This window comes from Prunus dulcis, chromosome 2 (assembly GCF_902201215.1).
Source record: "Prunus dulcis chromosome 2, ALMONDv2, whole genome shotgun sequence".
NCBI lineage: Eukaryota > Viridiplantae > Streptophyta > Magnoliopsida > Rosales > Rosaceae > Prunus > Prunus dulcis.
In genome coordinates this window covers 3,440,762-3,456,377 of record NC_047651.1, presented here as the reverse complement: position 1 = coordinate 3,456,377, position 15,616 = coordinate 3,440,762, and the positions used below count along the sequence as shown (strand labels likewise).

At 35.9% G+C, this 15,616-nt stretch overlaps 2 protein-coding genes across 4 annotated transcripts; both read right to left on the bottom strand.

Annotated features, from left to right (window-relative positions):
• Positions 1 to 1,342: 1,342 nt before the first annotated feature.
• LOC117618794 (transcription initiation factor TFIID subunit 13) lies at positions 1,343 to 4,040 on the bottom strand. Of its 3 annotated transcripts, none has more exons than XM_034348524.1 (6): positions 3,783 to 4,040; positions 3,346 to 3,511; positions 3,208 to 3,245; positions 2,940 to 2,999; positions 2,777 to 2,851; positions 1,343 to 1,873 (listed from the first exon to the last, which is right to left on the bottom strand). In XM_034348524.1, the coding sequence occupies exons 2-6, from the start codon at positions 3,446 to 3,448 to the stop codon at positions 1,697 to 1,699; spliced, it is 453 nt and encodes a 150-aa protein (XP_034204415.1). In that variant the 5' UTR covers positions 3,449 to 3,511; positions 3,783 to 4,040; the 3' UTR covers positions 1,343 to 1,696. The 3 variants fall into 3 exon arrangements, with proteins under 3 accessions (XP_034204415.1, XP_034204416.1, XP_034204414.1); XM_034348525.1 differs by having other exon boundaries at positions 3,346 to 3,482; XM_034348523.1 differs by having other exon boundaries at positions 3,346 to 3,458; positions 3,783 to 4,031.
• A 902-nt stretch (positions 4,041 to 4,942) lies between these two features.
• LOC117617960 (protein LONG AFTER FAR-RED 3) lies at positions 4,943 to 14,709 on the bottom strand. Its single transcript, XM_034347601.1, has 17 exons — positions 14,465 to 14,709; positions 13,790 to 14,388; positions 13,371 to 13,551; positions 13,132 to 13,277; positions 12,000 to 12,101; positions 10,979 to 11,051; positions 10,201 to 10,307; positions 10,001 to 10,124; positions 9,021 to 9,215; positions 8,569 to 8,654; positions 7,973 to 8,080; positions 7,591 to 7,686; positions 7,410 to 7,508; positions 7,220 to 7,294; positions 6,510 to 6,641; positions 6,276 to 6,391; positions 4,943 to 5,352 (listed from the first exon to the last, which is right to left on the bottom strand). The coding sequence occupies exons 3-17, from the start codon at positions 13,456 to 13,458 to the stop codon at positions 5,178 to 5,180; spliced, it is 1,722 nt and encodes a 573-aa protein (XP_034203492.1). The 5' UTR covers positions 13,459 to 13,551; positions 13,790 to 14,388; positions 14,465 to 14,709; the 3' UTR covers positions 4,943 to 5,177.
• Positions 14,710 to 15,616: the final 907 nt, after the last annotated feature.

Here is a 15,616-nt window from a genome sequence, read left to right as displayed (position 1 = left end):
TTATTTTAAAAAAAATATGAAAAACGTGAATTTATCATATTATTCTCATTTAATTAATAATTTCAATTCTTAATGTTTGAATTAACCAAGGAAATTTTCTGATATTTTGAATGTTTCACAATTCTCTGCCTTTTGCTATATATATAGATATATATAAATCTACAATGCTAAGAAATTGGATAAACTAGAGAAAGTTTCGGAACAAATTCGAAAGCACTTCAATGCCATCCTCTATTGATACGGAAGATGTATGGGCTTAACCTACAAATATAAAGAGCACAATTAGTTTAGAGGAACAATTAAAATGTAGCTTTTCACACATATAACATTTCTAAAGTCAAAATTTGAATTACTATCATGCAAAACATATCTCGCCTTGTTCATACATTGTTTTCCGTTTTGGGGTCATGCTCCCATTCACCATCAGGCTAATTTTCATGTTTGTGGCATCAGAGTTTATGTGACTTTGATTTAGAGTTATGTGTCTCATTCTTGCATTAATAATTTCTCATTCTTCATACCATAAAGTGTTTGCTTAGATTGGTGCAATAGTTTGCCTTTTACCAGTTTTCTGTTTTATGCCTGTTTGGTTCATGGGAAAGGAGACTTGGGGATGGAAAATCAATTGCTTTCCCATACTTGGTAAGTCCAGGCATGAGAAATCGTTGTCTGTCCCATGGAAAAATATAGGGGAAAGTGAAGCTATCCTCCTAACTTGAGTTTTGTTTTCCTTCCTCATAGGAAAGTTCGGGAAAATAAGACAATATTAAATAAACATTTTTCATGACCATTTTGTCCCCATTAACAATTTAGAATTACAATATGTCAATGCATTCTTTTTTTATTTGATTTAATATGGGTATAATTGAAAATTTATAGAAATTTTGTTTTTCATTCTTACTCAAAACAAACATGGGAAAGGAAATAAAGTGATAACTCTATTACTTTACCAGCATTACCAAACGTGGAAAATGACATGAAAAATGATTTTTCCTCAAATTCGTTCCTTGACCATTGTTCACAGCTTGTTCTGAAACTTAAGAGTTCTTTTCCTTTCAATTGTACGTATGTTTGGTCATGTTTAAGTTTCAATAGCTTGGAGAGTTTATTTCATCAATTTAAAAATATTTGCTCTTTTTTTTTTTTTTTTTTTCCCTTCCCTAATAATAATGTGGGTACTTACGAAAATGTTTAACAGCAGCCGTGCACAATATGGACTATGCTACACTTTCTGCTTTTATTTTTATTTTTATGATATCAAATTAGCATGATTTGATATGATCCAGCATTTGTGGAAGAACTTGGACACTGTAAAATGACCTGATTTTTTGGAGGTTCAATGTGAAGATCCTGATCACATATGCTTATAGAAAAATGCCACTTATCCACACCATATCATCACTATTTAAAAGGAAAACCACACCACATGAGCATGCCAATCTGCTACAAAGATTGATGAAAAAGAAAGAAAAAAGACTGGTAAAACCGTTGAGAAACTTGCCAATCTGGTAAAACCATACCAGATGAACATGCCAATCTGCAACATCAGAATGCTGCCAAGTGTTGTGTGTTGGATCTTTCCTGAATCCGGCTATCTAATCCTGGACACTAAATGGCTAAGATTAAATGAAACAAGACCGATTTCCCTAAAGAAAATGATCACCAGGAGACAAGTTTAAGTAGAAATACTCCCATGTCACTCCGTTGACCCGAGTTTATCTTCATCTGCCTCAAAAGCCTTCCTCATTTTCTCTTCATCTGTCTCAAAAGCCTTCCTCAGCTTCTCTTCATCTGTCTCAAAAGCCTTCCTTGCCTGTTTCAGCTCTTCATTCATAGACAGCAATTCTCTACAGCGGTTAAGCTTCGGAAAGTCCTGGAGAGTTTACCACATTTATATTAGTGTTTGCATCAGCTGAAAGAATGTAATAACAAATCACATTTTAACTATCATTTATCCCATGCTTTTAAAAGCAACATGCCAGGTAAAGCTTTCACATTATCCAAGTAATTCCAATGTACAATGTAAAAGAAAGGAAGTTACATTGCAGACTATTCTGATCAACTTTTAACCAAAAAACAAGTGGGAGTGTAATAAAGTTGTTAGATGGGCTTTAAAACATCACATGAGTTCTTATTACTATTAGAATATATGATTTGAGGCCAGCCATAAAATGTAATCACAATAGGAACGTGCGCTTCCTAGATAGTCAACCCGAAGGTTAGGGGGCAATTTTGTAAACACTCTGGTAAGATACAACAAATTGGCATGCAATTGACACGAGACGACAACTTTGTGTCAGGACTTTTTTGACACAATATAGTATAATCATATATTCATGTACAACACAGAATTGACAAAAAATCGAAACTGTATGAAAATAACACATAAAAGGCACGAAACTAATGTGAAATTGGCAAGAATTAATGCAAAATAACTAAGTAAATCACAAAATAACCTTCTGAAAATAACTTCAACGTGACAATCATGTAATAAATGAGCCGTGTTAGTTTCATGGTATCAATTTTAATGAATGCGTTGTCGTCTCATGCCAACATAACACAATATCGTATCATGTCATGTTCAAATCCTTTTTTTTAACCTATCGTGTTAGTCAAAAGCACGAGGAATAGCAACCCCTACATAAAGTGAAATTTAAACTATTGACAAGTTGGTTAAAAGTAACTCACTTTCAATATCCAGAACATGAATCCAAGTGGCATAAAAGAAAATTCCCACACAACCAAATTATGCAGTGGAAACAAATTTATATGATACCTTGCGAATTAGATACAGAAAATCCTCAACTGATAACTTTCCCCTCTTTGATCCAATATCTTGGGCTTTATGTACCTGCAAAAATGTTGCATATTTGGGTTTAGTACCTGGCATAGAATCTCATTAGCATGATAAATAGTAACAACCTCTGAGAGATGCTTACCAAATCTGTGATATATTCCACAACAATATCCTCCATAAGTGCCACACTTTCTGGAAGAGGCTGAAAGCAACAGAAAACAATTTCTTTATGGATCAGTCAATTTTATTCACCAAAGAAACCGAAGAAGAACAGAACCAGAGGTTCAGTTCCAAAGAGACCACAACAACCATGTGCTACATGCCAATATCCAAATTAGTGTCATCTATATAAATATCACAGGACATACTGAGAAAAGACTCAACTCTCAAAATTTGATATTGCTACATACATTTTGATCGTCTCCAAAGCCATACATCATGTGCTGCACTGCAACATCCAGAAAAAGAACAATATAAACATTTATGAACAAAACCCAGAAAGGCTAAATTGGCATAGAGTTTCTGTTAAACACAACGACCATACATACATTCTTTTTGAAACACTCCCCGTTTTCGCTTAAATGAAGTTTCAGATGGCTGCGAGGATCCAGCTTTCGATTTTGAGGACTGCCCTCCAGCAGGGTTGTTCATCTTCTAAACCCTAAAAATATGCTCCCGAAAATCACTATAATCATACACCACGGAACAATTATGCTAATAACAACATAACAGAACTGAATTAGAACTTAATCGAATTCTTCCACTTAATAATTCCAAGAACAAAGCCATTACAAGAACGATGAAATTGACGAAGCACGTAAAGAGGATAACAACAGTAATCAAGAATAAATCCGACCCAGACTTCAGACAAAATCAAATCGAATAAACTAAAATCGTGGAAATTCAAATAAGTGAAACCCTAGGGCACTGTTTGGTTTGAACGAGAGAATTAGAGGGAAAAACAAGAACTACAAAAGAAAATTACCTCGTCAGATCTTCAGAACCCTAAATTCCAATTACAAAAGGAGCAGGACAGAGAGAGAGAGACTTGCTTTGCTAGATCAGAAAGGCGCCTATATACCAGCGTTTTGAAATGGACCGATTTTATATCTCACCGTTTTCGATCGTTACGGCCACACGAGACACAAGCCAAAAGTATATTGACAGGGGTATTCTAGGGACACCCGAACATATACTATTGACACCCAGGAAGAAATTTTGTTCTTTTGTTTTTATTTAAATAACTAGGATCTGTTATAAAATGAACTAGAATATGTGCGAATATTGAGCTGCACGTTAAGTAGATGAGACACAGCATTTAACGAGGTTCGGCTATGCCTACGTCCTCGGAGAGCAGCAGCAGTAACTTTTCACTATATGAAATAATATGGCTACAACTTTAGTGTTTACAATATGTATGGCTCACTCAATTTTCTCTCTTGGAGAATTTCTCTCTTGCTCTCTTTCCTCTCAACTCACTCATCCTCTTTCTTCCTTCTCTTCCTCATCTCTAAGCACACACTTCTCTTGATGGAGGTATCTATTTATAGGCCTAAGACATTGGTGGTTCACCTCACAATATAATTGGTAGACAACATCATTAATATTCTTCAATCAATTGGGTAATGGTTTGGTTTGGTGGGTGTGAGTTGGCTATGTGGGCTTCACCTATTCTTCTTTACTTATTCTTCTTTACAACAGGATCTACTATCCTTTTATTTTTGCTAGACGGAAAATGGAAAGTGATAGGGGTCGGATCACCTAGCTAGTAGGTCACTTTCAATTGACCCCCTAAATTTTGTGTTTTTTAGAATAATTATTATTCGAATTATCATGGACAATCTTGATCTCTTGGACCACTGGATACCAAGAGATTGTGGTCACCCACCGTTGAATATTAATCCAATGGTTCAAAAAAGTTTTTTTTTAAAAAGTGCAAGAGTGAGTGAACCGTTAAATTACATCCAACGGTGAGTGACTATAAATCTCTTGGACCCCTGTAGTCCAAGAGATCAAGACTGCTATTATGAATTGCGAATTTATCGCTTACTGTCAAGTTTCTTCACATTTCATTCAAGTTGTTAAAAACAGTCACTTACCCCATCAATTTTCTTTTGAAGAAAAAAAGTGAAAGGCGCACAAAAGTGGATTTTCAAGCAGAATCTGAAACGTTTCCTAGCTCAATGTGTTATATCGTACAAATCATACAAACCTTTGATCCCTCATATAGACTACATGATCTTCTAGAGTGCTTTAAAAAGGACATCATATACATACTACTTCTGCTCACTATATAAACCTAAAATGTTGGGCCATTCCCTCTTTTCTTAAGCCTATGTTTTCTGTAGAAAGTGTAAATTATCTTCAAGATTATAGGCTTTCAGGGATAGGCCTGTACACCACCAACATATGTAGCTTCAATGGATGCAGATCTTTCAACCATGACATCATCCCATGAGTCCCTGGGCAGTATGACAAAATCTGCTAGTTTCCCCTGCGACAGGGACCCCAAATCGCTGTCAAGAAAGCATGCACGAGCAGCTGAAATAGTGTACCTGCCATGTATGAGGTGGAAATGTAACACAGTTGTAAGTGTGAGTTGAAACACGACGAAGCAACGTTGATCAGTTGAAAAAGCAACAAAGAAATCGATAAATGAACTGGAACTACTAATTATGAGAAAAAGACCGTCCCTCTAATGAAAAAACATATTGGAAAGAAACAAATTTGGTTCCTCACTCTATTTCTCTAGCGCTGGACACTATCTAATCAGCTTAGCATCCACTACCAAGAAAAGAGTAAATCAGAACAAATCATTTTATGAAATAAAATACTAGGTAAGCATGATGACCGTTTCTTTCAGGCCACAGTCAGATGGCCACAACAATTACAAGAAAATTAAAACTACCCAAACATAAATGGTGGGAGACAGGAGAAAGTATAATATGAGTTCTACTCGTATAGGCCTTGTTGTAAGTGATATGGTCAGAGGTGGCTCTTTCCTCACCACCATCACCATGTACTTCTTTGCCCTTTCCAGAGAGCTTGTAATTTCTTTTCCAATATCCAACCCCATCATCCGTCAAATCTTGACAGCGTCTTGTCCCTTTGAGCAGAACACAGCACACCCGATCCCCTCCCCGGGGTTTATAGAAATAATTACAACTCTTAGATTACCTAAATTTTTGTTTCACCTTAGAGTGCCCTGGTAACAGAAGATTTCTGAAAATTCTACCAACCAAATATGGTTGAGATTAAAAGGGTTTGCCCTCAACAATTATAAACCAGTGAACTTTTATGTTACAAGTCCCATTCAAGTGGGCCTTCACCACAAGTATATCAGCTGTCTGGTTAGCTAACTTGGCGCATTCTTAGTGACTTTGGATATGGGCCTCACACATAGAAGAGCGTGAGTCACCTAAATAGCAGTCTAAAAATAGATGGTATCTCAAGGATCAAATGTTTCAATGTTGCTTACGCCTTCAATGCATCATTCAATGAAAGGGTCTCTGAGGGAATCCAAGCAATATCCCAACCAGGGGGTATCCTTTTCATTGCTGTCTTAATGCCGCCTAATGGATGAATATCCGCCACCTGCAAAAACAGCACCATTCTGAAATTTACAAAACACGTCACACTAACACAAAAAGTATCAGAGAGCCTTGCGATACTTAGGCCTAAAAAATATATCCATGAGAGTCATTATACTTACAGGCCAGTCAGAACCAAATGCCAATTGTCCATTGCTAGCCAAGAGAGACCGGAACAAATAAGATCCCTTCTGAGCCCTATCTATCCCAAGTTTTTTTGTTGCAGACTCAGCATCATCTAATAGGTGCTCTGGCTATAGGGAATTGGTGTTTGAATATGTTGTTAAAATTAAATTTATGCACAGGAACAAAGAATAATGATAATCACTCAGAGGTTTGAGAACTGTTAAGCCAAAAGGGGAAAAGAAAAATAACAATAAACTAAAAGAGGAAAAGGGGGCTCAGTCACTGAAGGCATTTTAAAATAAAAAAATAAAAACTTTTAAGTAGATTATTGTATAAAGCATAAATGTCAGGCAGCCTGTGTATGTAAGAAGAAAAGACTTCATCCCTATGCAGAAAGTGATCCAAGTGTCATTATGAAAGCACGGTAACATGTGATCCCACACGAAGTGTGTATAAATCTACACCTCTCTCTTGTATTTAAAATTTAACCAGTAGAAGTCCCCTATCACAAACTCCTACACACACTCAGAAATAAACATGGTAGCAGTCTGAAAAGGTAGGTCCGCTTGGATGCAAATAATCAGAATGTTGTTGAAACATGATCTTTGAACCATTACAAAATAATCCCCACAAATCACTGTGCTTGCAGCCCCATTACCCTAAGAAACATTAATAAATAAATATAAAAAGACTAGTGCAGTCAAACCTGTACTGAAGCAACAATCTCTAGTTTACCAAATCGGGCAGGTGTCCCAGGTGCCAGATGCTGGGCATGCTCAATCTGAAAGCAATTTTTTCCTTGGTCATGCAAAACAATAACTAAAAGGAAATTAAAAAAACCTGTGAAAATTTATGCTGCTGCTGAGCCATTATCATTGCGTGAGCAAAATCTTTACCCTGAATCTTCGATCCCTCACTCCATTTGTAGAAAACACTGACTCATACATGTCAAGGATCAAGTCATTTGCTCTATCACCTATGGCATGAATAGCAACCTGAACACAATGTAAAGGAAATTTTAGAAGTAAGAGTACATTTACGTCATGTAGGGACAGTTCCAAAGAGATAAGACAACACCTGAAGCCCAACTCTATCTGAAGCCAAGGTCAGGTTGAGAAGACTTTCATTATCTATCACTTGTAAGCCATAATTATGAGGCTCATCAGCATATGGCTACAGATTTAAAAGACAAATATTAGGAAAACAATATATTGACTGGCTAAGCAAAAAAAGCTACTTCCTATCACAGAGGAAGCAACAGTATAAAGCAAACTAGATAAGCTCATTACAAAAAATTCCTAACTTTCCAATGACACTTCCCCTCCCTCAACAACAATAGCAAAAGAAACAACAAAGATATACAAAAATAAATGGAAGTGGCCATAGTCAATGGATTTGAAATTTTTTATTCTTAACTTACTAAAAACAAATGCAGATGCCCAAGTACCATCATTCTCACCTCATAAAACAGTGCACTATTAGAACCCAACGACCCATCAGCAAAAGCTTTAACACCACCCAAGTAAATCCATTGGCTCATGGTACGGCCAACTTTGGTAATAAGATTCTGAAAAGGAAAATACAACTCTAAGAGAAAAAATAAATGACAACAAAATTGAAACATCTAATGAAGGTTCATAACTAGATTCATTAGATAAAAACAGAATATTCTAGAAAGTAAGTTGTCCAATGCAAAAACTTGACATCTCCACTTGGTCAAACAAAAGATATAAGAATCTAGAATTACTTATGTATGAAACACAAATGCTGCAATGTCAAAAGTCTTCATTGCAGGAAGAAAAAGAAGAGTATAGATAATTAACTCACACACATTTCTGATATGGAAAAAATATGAAAAAGTTAAATAAATAAATAATAGTGCAATTGCTGAAAATGTTTAAAATAATTGCTCTCTGTAAAACACATTGACAAGGAGAATCGTTAATATGTCAACATAAAGGCCAAACATATGAACAATCATTCTTTAACACTATCAGGTTGAGAATAAATTGAAGTAATATTAAACTCCAAGAAGAAACCTATAAGAACTCATACATGTAACTGTAACCAAGTCTCCAATGGAAAAAATAAGCAGACCCTAATCATCATCTTCCCTGAAGAATCAGCCCATTTATAAACATCTGCAATAAGTAATAAAATGAGAAAAAAAAAAAGTAAAAAAAAAAAAAACATTTTCAGCAGCATGAGTAATTAAAAATATTAATATCAGTATGGGTGCATCTTATTGTTCTTAGGATGTAATAAATTTGTATTGTAATAAATCATCTAACTAGACACTCATCTTTTTTGAGAATATCGTTTTAAATTCTTAATATTTGATCACAACAGGTCATTTAAGAATTGCCTTAAGTTTTGTCATCAGTTTAGTAAGGATGATGGTGATTCCTTAACATGACCAATGAATTCAAGTGAACCAATAAACTAGAAGAATAATGTTTCAACCTCACAAGACATCCAAAGAAACCCTTAAGAAACATAATGCAAACCTGAAAAATCTTCCCAGGAAAGCTTCACCGATGTCCCAGGAAAGTATCTACCAACATCAACAACTGTGGTCACACCCCTCATCAAGGCATGATTGCTGGCTCTACTCAAAGCTTCCCTTCGCTCCTCTACTGACACCTCCGGAATGGATAGAAGGAGAAGTTTCATTGCAGAATCAATCAGCAATCCAGTAGGTTCTGCATAACAATGAGTTGGATGATAAGTAATTTCTCCCGGTAGCTGTTACTTATCTAAGGATGTAAACAACCAGAAAATAGATGAAAAGGCGGACAAATTCAAAAAAAAAAAAAAAAAAAGAGAGAAAGAAAAGATTCTCATATGTCTTTGTCATCATTTTAGAGTGATAATCCCTTGTAGTGCAATTCATCTCTCTCGGGAGAGTTTTGATTGAATGTAATAAATGCTTGCTTGAGGTGTAGATCTGGATATGATGAACTTCTTATCCATCCTACTTCCATAGTCGTTAATAAATTTCGGGTTTCTTTTTAGAAAGATAAATAAATAAAATCTATCCAACAGTTGTCCAAGGCTTCTTCCTAATGTAAAGGTTGTCAGAATCCATATAAATAGGTCCTAATAGTGAGTCCAGTGTCAAGTCAATCACTATGATTTGTAGGTACAATACGGATGTCATTTTATAACTTGATATGGGTTGTCAAATATGGAAATCCCAAAACATGTAAGGGACACAGCTATGCATGTTTTTTCATTAAGGGCCACTAATAGTAAATAATTATGTATTCTTGTTGTAATTTACCATTTTTACAGAAAGACTTAAAACTTTTGCAATCTTCTTGAATAAATCAAGGAAATTATTAGGACATGGGTAACAAAAATGTCATGTCCACAAATATCCAACACCCTAAACACTTCCATGTCGGTTGTTATATCCAAAGAATTGAAAAGATTCAGGATGGCCCACTGAAAGCATCTATGACATATGAACGCAGTTAAATAATACCTCCGCTGGTGAATCTCACAATTGTTCCACCATTTGGATCTTCTGATGAAGTTGTAATCCCAGCCAACTTGAGAGCAACTGAATTGGCCAAGCCCATATGGCCATCCATCCTCGACAGCCAAACCTGTAAAATAATGTACATTAAAAACACTATTGTGAAAACTATCAAAGCACCCGAAATTCATTTGGTTATGACTTACAGGATTGTAAGGTGTCATGTCGTCAACCCAAGAGGCCATCGGCAATTCCCCTCCCCAAAGATCATTGTTCCATCCACCACCCAAAATCCAGGAACCTTGATTTGCATCTGATTTTTCATTTGATTTTCTTTCAAATATGAGATTTCAAAAGACTATACAATTTAATAAACACAATAATATTTATTTTGGAAACATTCAATGGCTATTTCAGAACATCCATTTTATAAGAATTTTAGGCATTGCCAATGATGCTCTGTCTGCACAACTGCTTTTCATAATTAAAAGTGATTTATATCAGATTGTTAGTCGTAGTCATCATCAATAAATACTCCCTCTCCAGAACTATTTTTGCAGGCTAAATGGTGATCAACAAGCACATAAAGAAGAGTGATTAATGGTTTAATATTTCTTACTAAATGAAATGCCCTACCTATTATTCTATGACCTTTAACATCTACGTGGCCAGTTTAATTGTTTGAATTTAACTCCTGTCTGCTTCACATATGTTCTTACAAGAACTTATGGAGCTTCCATATTGCCCATCCTAAAGTTTGGGAGAAGAGCCCCTAACTCTTGAATAACAACTGGAATTGTAACAATTTTACATTAGGACTTCACAGCCAAACCTTCAAAAAAGAACAATCAAAGATTTTGGCACATACTTTGTGCATTTTTCTAACTCAAACAAGAATATGAATAGACATGTCTAGCCATGACATTCCTGTGTCTATAAGTTGCATGATAAATTGAGAAATTTATAAAAAGGCAGGGAACTGACTTCTCACTGCTTCTTTGACCCGCCTCACAAATTCATCTTTTTGACTTACGCCACGTAGTTCCACACGCGCCATCTGTTTTCCAATCGGGAACATTTCAAATGCATATATAGAAACTTCAATTAAGCAAAGGAAAATAGATATATAATAAATCATTTGGTTATTGTACAAAGTTTATGTTACACAAATTTTGCAAAAAAAAAAAAAAAAGGAAGGTTGGAAACACAGTTTAAATACGTGTGAAGCATTGAAGTTGTTGAATGAATGTTTCAGACATTATAGATTTCCCGACAGTACAAACCTGAGTGTTCAAACTAGTTCAAGCCAGACAGTTCACAGATTTATTGAAATTTTCACATAAATGAACACACACACACACACGCACACACACACACATACAAACACGTAGTGCCATATCCAATGAATCAAATTGAAATCTGGAAAAAATAAAAATTCAAATATGTAACACACTTCAACAACTGTTTGAAATGGAAGATGCATGATGCAAGGAATTCAAGCGTTTAACAATTGATGTGTAATCTGGTTTTCGAGTTGTTCAGCATTCATTTCAAGGCTTTACGGAAGGGTAGGAGAGCCAAAACCTTGTGGGCAGTCTGGTGTTAGCTATATTTTTGTTAATTATTCTGGTATTAGCCATCTTTTGGGTAATTTGGATGGAACAGAATAGGAGAATTTTAAGGATTACAAAGGGGTGGGAGTGGAAGATCTTTTGAGTTGAGTTGGATGTTGGTCAGCATTGTGGGCATCAGTTTATGCATACTTTAGGGGGATTCCTTATTCATCTATTCTGTCGGATTGTTAGCTGTGGTTCAGTTTGTTCTATGATGATGTGTATCCTACTGTCAGATATTGTGTTTTGGTGTTTTGTTTCTTATGCTAAGTTGTCTGTGGATGTCCCATCCACGCCGTTCTACATAGCTTTTGCTTGAAATAAAGCATGTTTCTCCTCCAAAAAAAAAATTTAATTATTTCATTACAGACAGTATTTTCTCAAGGCCATACCTGGAGTCCACCAGAAATCAGATGCACGTGGGAATCAATAAATCCAGGGATAACAATCTTTCCCATAAGATCTAACTCCTTGGTCCCATCTCCAACCATATCCTGCATTTGAATGAATGTATAAGGGAAGGGTATTTTTACAATTTACTGGATTAAGTACTTTTGTTGGAAACTAACAACAAAATCCATATGATGCAATGAAGAGGTTATAAGGTTTGCCAGAATGACAGAAAAGACAATACATACAAGTGACCACAAAATCCATATAAGAAGATAAAAGAAACATAGAAAGATAGAAAAGACAACACCTGAATGGGCCATCCAAAACCTAAGGACAGGCAACTTTGAAATTAGACAAAAACAATGTAGTGGTCAACAATAAAAGCAAAATATCAATCAAGCTGTTTAGATAAACAGACGAAAAATTACGCAGTTTCTTGGAAAAGTAAGGAGGGAAAATACACTTCATAGTTGAGTAAATGGACCATTCTCACAGAGGATCCATTAGTCGAGGATCATAGTAAGATGAACCACAGATCATTACAGTTTGCAGACCAAGATAAGGAATGTGGCTTCTTATAACATAGAAAAGTTATACAATCATACTAATTGTACCTATGTTTCTCTAGCCTCATGAGAATTTAGTGAAACCCCCTGAAACAACACTTCTCAGTTTCTGGTTGGTCATCAATGAAAATGGATTTTCCGAGAGTTACATTTCATCATATATAGTCACCCTCAAACCCCTACTTTCAGAAATTTTCGGACAAAATTAAAACATTACCATTTTAAGAATCTTAAAAAACCCACTCAAACGATAATTTTGACTCTCCTACTAGCAATCATAATATTATCATCTTTTTACATGGCTTCCACTGTTTCACGCAATAAGAATAACTTGAAAAGGTTTTCTTTCTCACAACTTCTTTCTCATAACAATAGTACCTACCTACCCACTAGCTATATAAGCTTCAAAATGATTCCATGTGTATATTTGGATTCAATGCAACAAAATTTATGGCCCAAATATTTGGTTCCGAGCTGCAATCTCACAAGCATCACAAAAACCGACCAATACATTCAATTCTTAAGGAGGGACGTAAGGAGCGAGGCAAAGAAGCAAATGGCGAACCTTAATAGAGGAGTAGTTGCCCACTCGCAGAACCCTTCCGCTGCGGACGGCCATGGAATCTGCGAAAGGGAGAGACTCATCACTGGTGTATATCTTGGCATTTTTCACCACCAAGTCCGCCATTGGAGACCTCCAACTTAACAACTCTGGAAAAAAAAAAAAAAAATCCAAGTATTCAAATTTCAGATCAAAACTGAAACTTTAAGAAGAAAGAAATGATGAAAGTTTATCATTTTTACGGTGGTTGGGTTTGAGAAGAGGAAGAGAGGCTATAATGGCGAGGACGACAGCTACAGAAGCAGAGACGACGGTGAGAAAGTTGTTCATTTTCGAAATTTGGAGAAGGAAGAGTGGCTCAAGTTTCAGTCCAGTGCAGTGTTTGATGTAAAATCTCTCCCCCTCAACGTGCGGTTACAATTTCTACGTGTCAAAAGTAGAAGAAATTTTTAGGATTTTGGGTCGGATCGGATTTCATTGGGTCGAATCCATAACAAGCTGACCCATTTCTTAACGGATTGAGTCAAATGTGTACTCGTAAAACTCAGTTAACTTAACACCCACTACTTTTCTCTTTTCTTTTTTCACAGGCATAAGTGCTACGGTGCTCCTTGAATCAGTGATAAATTCCCACTAAACCCCCTAAAGGTAAAGGACTCACCTTGCCCATTTTGTCGATGTTTTGTGTCTCATTTTGCCTTCTTACTGTCGAGTCTGTTAAAAATTTCATTAAAAATATGACGTGACACCAATAAGAGTCACTATTTTACTAATCTAAGTGCCATGTGTGAAGAAAAAAAATTAAAAATTAAAAATTATCTTTTAAAAAAATTAATTTAATTATTAAAACCAAAAAATCCCAAATTCCCCTCCTCCAACCCCATTATCTCTTCCCAGTCGCCACAACCACTCCCGACTGCTCCTCCCTCTTCTTCTCTCGCAGACCCAAAACCCAGCCCCCTCCCTAAGAATATGCAACAGTCATCAAATAGTGTTCCAAAGAAAAGAGGAATTGGGGTGGATCCTCGCTGGAGGTCGACGAAACGGACGGGTAGAGTTGCTATCAGGTCTAGTTGTCGCAGTTAAGAGGCTTAACTTGTCGTCAGACTCTAACGACATTCCAGCAATCAATCTCCAAAGTTAAGCCTCTTAACTGCGACAACTTGACCTGATAGCAACTCTGCCTTGTATACTCTTCCAAACCCTCCTTTTCCAATACAGTGCTTCTCATGAAAATCATCTATGGCCTTTACAAAATCCCTGCAAAATAATCAAATTTTAAAACCTAATCCCTTCAAGAACTGTTGCAGAGTGGTTTGATTTTAAAATAACTCACCTTTAAGATCAGTCTTCTGTCAGCGTGGTAAACCCACATAGCAAGAAAGTGGTGAGTGTAGGTTTGAGTTCAGCAATTGTTCAGAATACGAGATGAGTTTTAGAGGCAGGAGGATGGGTTAATGGGGATGAAATGGATGTGAGAGTGGAGAGGGTAGAAGAGATTCCAAGTGAGAATGGGTGGAGGAAGTTTGGCTGTTATGTGATGGTGGAGAGTTTCTCCTTGAGAAGAATGGATGGAAGTTTGGCTTGGAGATCTGATTTTATGTACGCTGATAGGATTCGATGTAAATGGGAACAAGGTTTTGTGCTAGATTGCTGTCAAGGTACCAAAAACACAGGTTTTAAAGTATAATTTTTATTTTTAATAGTTAAATTAAGTTTTTTAAAAGACAATTTTTAATTTTTTTTTCTTCACACATGGCACTTAGTTTAGCAAAATAGTGAGTCTTATCGGTGTCACGTCAACATTTTTAACGGAATTTTTAACAGATTTAATAGTGAGGGGTAAAGTGAGACACAAAACATCAGTCAATGAAGCAAAGTGAGTCACTTTAACTTTAAGAGGGTTTAGTGGGAATTGATAAATGTTTCAGGGGACATTGTAGCACTTAAGCCTTTTTTTATATCAATATTATTATTATTCTTGATAGTTATTTTTTTTATACAAACGATAGTGTAAGAGCTCGCTTGGGATTAATTCTCTAGGATATGAAAATTCGAACTTAAGTGCAAGGGACCGGATTTTGACTAACTAGCTTAACTCACATGTGCATTCTTGATAGTAATTTGACGTTTGTTGTGTAATGCATTAGCAGTTCTTTTCACCTAGCTCATAAAAATCAGGGAGTTTCTTGGTCAACAATAAACTCAAATTATAACTTCTAATGTAATTTCCTTTTGGGGTAAATAATCCTTAACTCAATTTCAGATCGAAAATTGAAATGACTTTGCCCCTTGAATCACATGTTCCATTGCAGGAGGTCCCAATTAATGGCAGATGGTTTTGAAAAGTTATATCCCACCATTTGGGATACTCAAGGTGTTCCTGGAATTACAGTAGCAGATTATGTTTATAGTGTTAGCATGGACCTGAACGTGAAAACCAGCTAGTGGTTATTAGAATCTTACTAGTTTTGAGTCAGAACAGTTG

Coding starts and splice junctions, on each gene's coding strand:
- LOC117618794 (XM_034348524.1), bottom strand. CDS start 3,448: ATGAACAACCCTGCTGGAGGGCAGTCCTCAAAATCGAAAGCTGGATCC. Junction 3,246..3,345: donor GGGAGTGTTTCAAAAAGAAT/GTATGTATGGTC, acceptor TGGATGTTGCAG/TGCAGCACATGATGTATGGC. Junction 3,000..3,207: donor GCTTTGGAGACGATCAAAAT/GTATGTAGCAAT, acceptor TGTTGCTTTCAG/CCTCTTCCAGAAAGTGTGGC.
- LOC117617960 (XM_034347601.1), bottom strand. CDS start 13,458: ATGAACAACTTTCTCACCGTCGTCTCTGCTTCTGTAGCTGTCGTCCTC. Junction 10,125..10,200: donor ACATGACACCTTACAATCCT/GTAAGTCATAAC, acceptor ATTATTTTACAG/GTTTGGCTGTCGAGGATGGA. Junction 6,392..6,509: donor CATTTGGTTCTGACTGGCCT/GTAAGTATAATG, acceptor CTGTTTTTGCAG/GTGGCGGATATTCATCCATT.